At 50.5% G+C, this 5,000-nt stretch overlaps 1 protein-coding gene across 1 annotated transcript in view; it reads left to right on the top strand.

The window, feature by feature from the left end:
- LOC115123379 (protein kinase C alpha type-like) overlaps nucleotides 1-5,000 on the top strand; it is an 85,305-nt gene that overhangs the window by 64,119 nt on the left and 16,186 nt on the right. Inside the window, exon 9 of the mRNA XM_065007352.1 lies at nucleotides 936-1,109. Coding sequence (XP_064863424.1) covers nucleotides 936-1,109 — 174 coding nt within the window. The remainder of the gene's footprint in view (nucleotides 1-935; nucleotides 1,110-5,000) is intronic.

Genomic DNA, 5,000 nt, shown 5'->3' on the forward strand with positions numbered 1-5,000 from the left:
CTGTCTTTCTGTGTGTCAGTCTGTCTTTCTGAAAGTCAATCTGTCTTTCTGATAGTCAATCTGTCTTTCTGATAGTCAATCTGTCTTTCTGATAGTCAATCTGTCTTTCTGATAGTCAATCTGTCCTTCTGATAGTCAATCTGTCTTTCTGATAGTCAATCTGTCTTTCTGATAGTCAGTCTGTCTTTCTGATAGTCAATCTGTCTATCTGATAGTCAATCTGTCCTTCTGATAGTCAATCTGTCTTTCTGATAGTCAGTCTGTCTTTCTGATAGTCAATCTGTCTTTCTGATAGTCAATCTGTCTTTCTGATAGTCAGTCTGTCTTTCTGATAGTCAATCTGTCTTTCTGATAGTCAATCTGTCTTTCTGATAGTCAGTCTGTCTTTCTGATAGTCAGTCTGTCTTTCTGTGTGTCAGTCTGTCTTTCTGTGTGTCAGTCTGTCTTTCTGTGTGTCAGTCTGTCTTTCTGATAGTCAATCTGTCTTTCTGATAGTCAGTCTGTCCTTCTGATAGTCAATCTGTCTTTCTGATAGTCAGACTGTCTTTCTGATAGTCAATCTGTCTTTCTGATAGTCAATCTGTCTTTCTGATAGTCAATATGTCCTTCTGATAGTCAGTCTGTCTTTCTGTGTGTCAGTCTGTCTTTCTGTGTGTCAGTCTGTCTTTCTGATAGTCAGTCTGTCTTTCTGATAGTCAGTCGGTCTACCCCTCCCCCCTCCCTCCCTCTCCCTCCCTCACTCCCCTCCCCCACCCACCCTCCCTACCCTCCATACCCCTTCCCCCTCCCTCCCTCTCCCTCCTCCCTCCCTCCCTCCCCCTCCCTACCCCTCCCTCCCTCCCACCCCCATCCCTACCCCTCCCCCACTCTCCCTCCCTCCCCCACCCTCCCCCTCCCCTCCCCCTCCCTCCCTCCCACTCTCCACTCTCCCCCAGGTACTGCTGGCTGAGGAGAGAGGAAGTGAGCGGCTGTTTGCGGTGAAGGTGTTAAAGAAGGATGTGCTGTTCCAGGATGAGGACACAGAGAGCGCCATGGTGGAGAGGAGGGTTCTGGGACTGGCCAACCGCCCCCACTTCCTCACAGCACTCTACTCAGCCTTCCAGACAGAGGTGTGTGTGATGGAGCAACATGCCTTACCACAATACCCTCCTGGCAGTTTGCAGCAAAGTCCTTAAAGTGCATTCACTACATGTAGTCATTATGTCTGTCAAACAATCATGTAGAATAAACACTGTTCAGTCAATGAACAGCCAGGGACATGTCAGTGCTTTGAATTATCAGGTCTTGAATCAATTTGTTTTGGTCAATGAACCTCAAGTTTAAGACATTTAGGTGTTTCACCCTTTAATCATATTGGTCTTAGTTGACCCAGATCTGTGTTGAAATGAACCAATGAAATAATTAGCTTTGCTTCCCTTAACAAGGTCATTAGTCCTGGAGGAGAGGTTATTTGAGAACAGATTGCTTTTTCATTTTGACTGGAGGGGAATTACATAATGTGTATGTGTGTGTGTATGGGTGGGAGTGCATGCCTACACCTACATTGTGTGTGTGTGTATAGGTGGGAGTGCGTGCCTACACGTACGTTGTGTGTGTGTATGGGTGGGTGCGTGCCTACATGTACGTTGTGTGTGTGTATGGGTGGGAGCGCGTGCCTACACGTATGTTGTGTGTGTGTATGGGTGGGAGTGCGTGTGGGAGCTCGTGCCTACATGTAGGTTGTGTGTGTGTATGGGTGGGAGTGCTTTGTGTGTGTGTATGGGTGGGAGCGCGTGCCTACACGTACATTGTGTGTGTGTATGGGTGGGAGCGCGTGCCTACACGTATGTTGTGTGTGTGTATGGGTGGAGGCGCGTGCCTACACATACGTTGTGTGTGTGTATGGGTGGGAGCACGTGGTACATTGTGTGTGTGTATGGGTGGGAGCGCGTGCCTAGCCTACATGTACGTTGTGTGTGTGTATGGGTGGGAGCGCGTGCCTACATGTACCTTGTGTGTGTGTATATGGGGGCGAGCGCGTGCCTACATGTACCTTGTGTGTGTGTATGGGTGGGAGCGCGTGCCTACACGTACCTTGTGTGTGGTGTATGGGTGGGAGCGCGTGCCTACATGTACCTTGTGTGTGTGTATATGGGTGGGAGCGCGTGCCTACATGTACCTTGTGTGTGTGTATGGGTGGGAGCGCGTGCCTACATGTACCTTGTGTGTGTGTATGGGTGGGAGCGTGTGCCTACATGTAAGTTGTGTGTGTGTATGGGTGGGAGCGCGTGCCTACACGTACCTTGTGTGTGGTGTATGGGTGGGAGCGCGTGCCTACATGTACCTTGTGTGTGTGTATATGGGTGGGAGCGCGTGCCTACATGTACCTTGTGTATGTGTATGGGTGGGAGCGCGTGCCTACATGTACCTTGTGTGTGTGTATGGGTGGGAGCGCGTGCCTACATGTACATTGTGTGTGTGTATGGGTGGGAGCGCGTGCCTACACCTACATTGTGTGTGTGTATGGGTGGGAGCGCGTGCCTACACGTATGTTGTGTGTGTGTATGGGTGGGAGTGCGTGTGGGAGCGCGTGCCTACATGTAGGTTGTGTGTGTGTATGGGTGGGAGTGCTTTGTGTGTGTGTATGGGTGGGAGCGCGTGCCTACACGTACATTGTGTGTGTGTATGGGTGGGAGCGCGTGCCTACACGTATGTTGTGTGTGTGTATGGGTGGAGGCGCGTGCCTACACGTACATTGTGTGTGTGTATGGGTGGGAGCGCGTGCCTACACGTACATTGTGTGTGTGTATGGGTGGGAGCGCGTGCCTAGCCTACATGTACGTTGTGTGTGTGTATGGGTGGGAGCGCGTGCCTACATGTACCTTGTGTGTGGTGTATGGGTGGGAGCGCGTGCCTACATGTACCTTGTGTGTGTGTATATGGGTGGGAGCGCGTGCCTACATGTACCTTGTGTGTGTGTATGGGTGGGAGCGCGTGCCTACATGTACCTTGTGTGTGTGTATGGGTGGGAGCGCGTGCCTACATGTACGTTGTGTGTGTGTATGGGTGGGAGCGCGTGCCTACATGTACATTGTGGCAGGGTCTACAGTCAATCACGGACTACAAGAAGAAACCCAGCCCAGTCACGGACCAGGATGTCTTGCTCCCAGGCAGACTAAATCACTTTTTTGCCCGCTTTGAGGACAATACAGTGCCACTGACACAGCCTGCAACGAAAACATGCGGTCTCTCCTTCACTGCAGCCGAGGTGAGTAAGACATTTAAACGTGTTAACCCTCGCAAGGCTGCAGGCCCAGACGGCATCCCCAGCCGCGCCCTCAGAGCATGCGCAGACCAGCTGGCCGGTGTGTTTACGGACATATTCAATCAATCCCTATACCAGTCTGCTGTTCCCACATGCTTCAAGAGGGCCACCATTGTTCCTGTTCCCAAGAAAGCTAAGGTAACTGAGCTAAACGACTACCGCCCCGTAGCACTCACTTCCGTCATCATGAAGTGCTTTGAGAGACTAGTCAAGGACCATATCACCTCCACCCTACCTGACACCCTAGACCCACTCCAATTTGCTTACCGCCCAAATAGGTCCACAGACGATGCAATCTCAACCACACTGCACACTGCCCTAACCCACCTGGACAAGAGGAATACCTATGTGAGAATGCTGTTCATCGACTACAGCTCGGCATTCAATACCATAGTACCCTCCAAGCTCGTCATCAAGCTCGAGACCCTGGGTCTCGACCCCGCCCTGTGCAACTGGGTACTGGACTTCCTGACGGGCCGCCCACAGGTGGTGAGGGTAGGCAACAACATCTCCTCCCGCTGATCCTCAACACGGGGCCCCACAAGGGTGCGTTCTGAGCCCTCTCCTGTACTCCCTGTTCACCCACGACTGCGTGGCCATGCACGCCTCCAACTCAATCATCAAGTTTGCGGACAACACAACAGTGGTAGGCTTGATTACCAACAACGACGAGACGGCCTACAGGGAGGAGGTGAGGGCCCTCGGAGTGTGGTGTCAGGAAAATAACCTCACACTCAACGTCAACAAAACTAAGGAGATGATTGTGGACTTCAGGAAACAGCAGAGGGAACACCCCCTATCCACATCGATGGATCAGTAGTGGAGAGGGTAGCAAGTTTTAAGTTCCTCGGCATACACATCACAGACAAACTGAATTGGTCCACTCACACTGACAGCGTCGTGAAGAAGGCGCAGCAGCGCCTCTTCAACCTCAGGAGGCTGAAGAAATTCGGCTTGTCACCAAAAGCACTCACAAACTTCTACAGATGCACAATCGAGAGCATCCTGGCGGGCTGTATCACCGCCTGGTACGGCAACTGCTCCGCCCTCAACCGTAAGGCTCTCCAGAGGGTAGTGAGGTCTGCACAACGCATCACCGGGGCAAACTACCTGCCCTCCAGGACACCTACACCACCCGATGTTACAGGAAGGCCATAAAGATCATCAAGGACATCAACCACCCGAACCACTGCCTGTTCACCCCGCTATCATCCAGAAGGCGAGGTCAGTACAGGTGCATCAAAGCTGGGACCGAGAGACTGAAAAACAGCTTCTATCTCAAGGCCATCAGACTGTTAAACAGCAATCACTAACATTGAGTGGCTGCTGCCAACACACTGTCATTGACACTGACCCAACTCCAGCCACTTTAATAATGGGAATTGATGGGAAATGATGTAAATATATCACTAGCCACTTTAAACAATGCTACCTTATATAATGTTACTTACCCTACACTATTCATCTCATATGCATATGTATATACTGTACTCTAGATCATCGACTGCATTCTTATGTCACTAGCCACTTTAACTATGCCACTTTGTTTACTTTGTCTACATACTCATCTCATATGTATATACTGTACTCGATACCATCTACTGTATGCTGCTCTGTACCATCACTCATTCATATATCCTTATGTACATATTCCTTATCCCCTTACACTGTGTATAAGACAGTAGTTTTGGAATTG

The sequence above is a fragment of the Oncorhynchus nerka genome, linkage group LG3 (genome assembly GCF_034236695.1).
Source record: "Oncorhynchus nerka isolate Pitt River linkage group LG3, Oner_Uvic_2.0, whole genome shotgun sequence".
NCBI lineage: Eukaryota > Metazoa > Chordata > Actinopteri > Salmoniformes > Salmonidae > Oncorhynchus > Oncorhynchus nerka.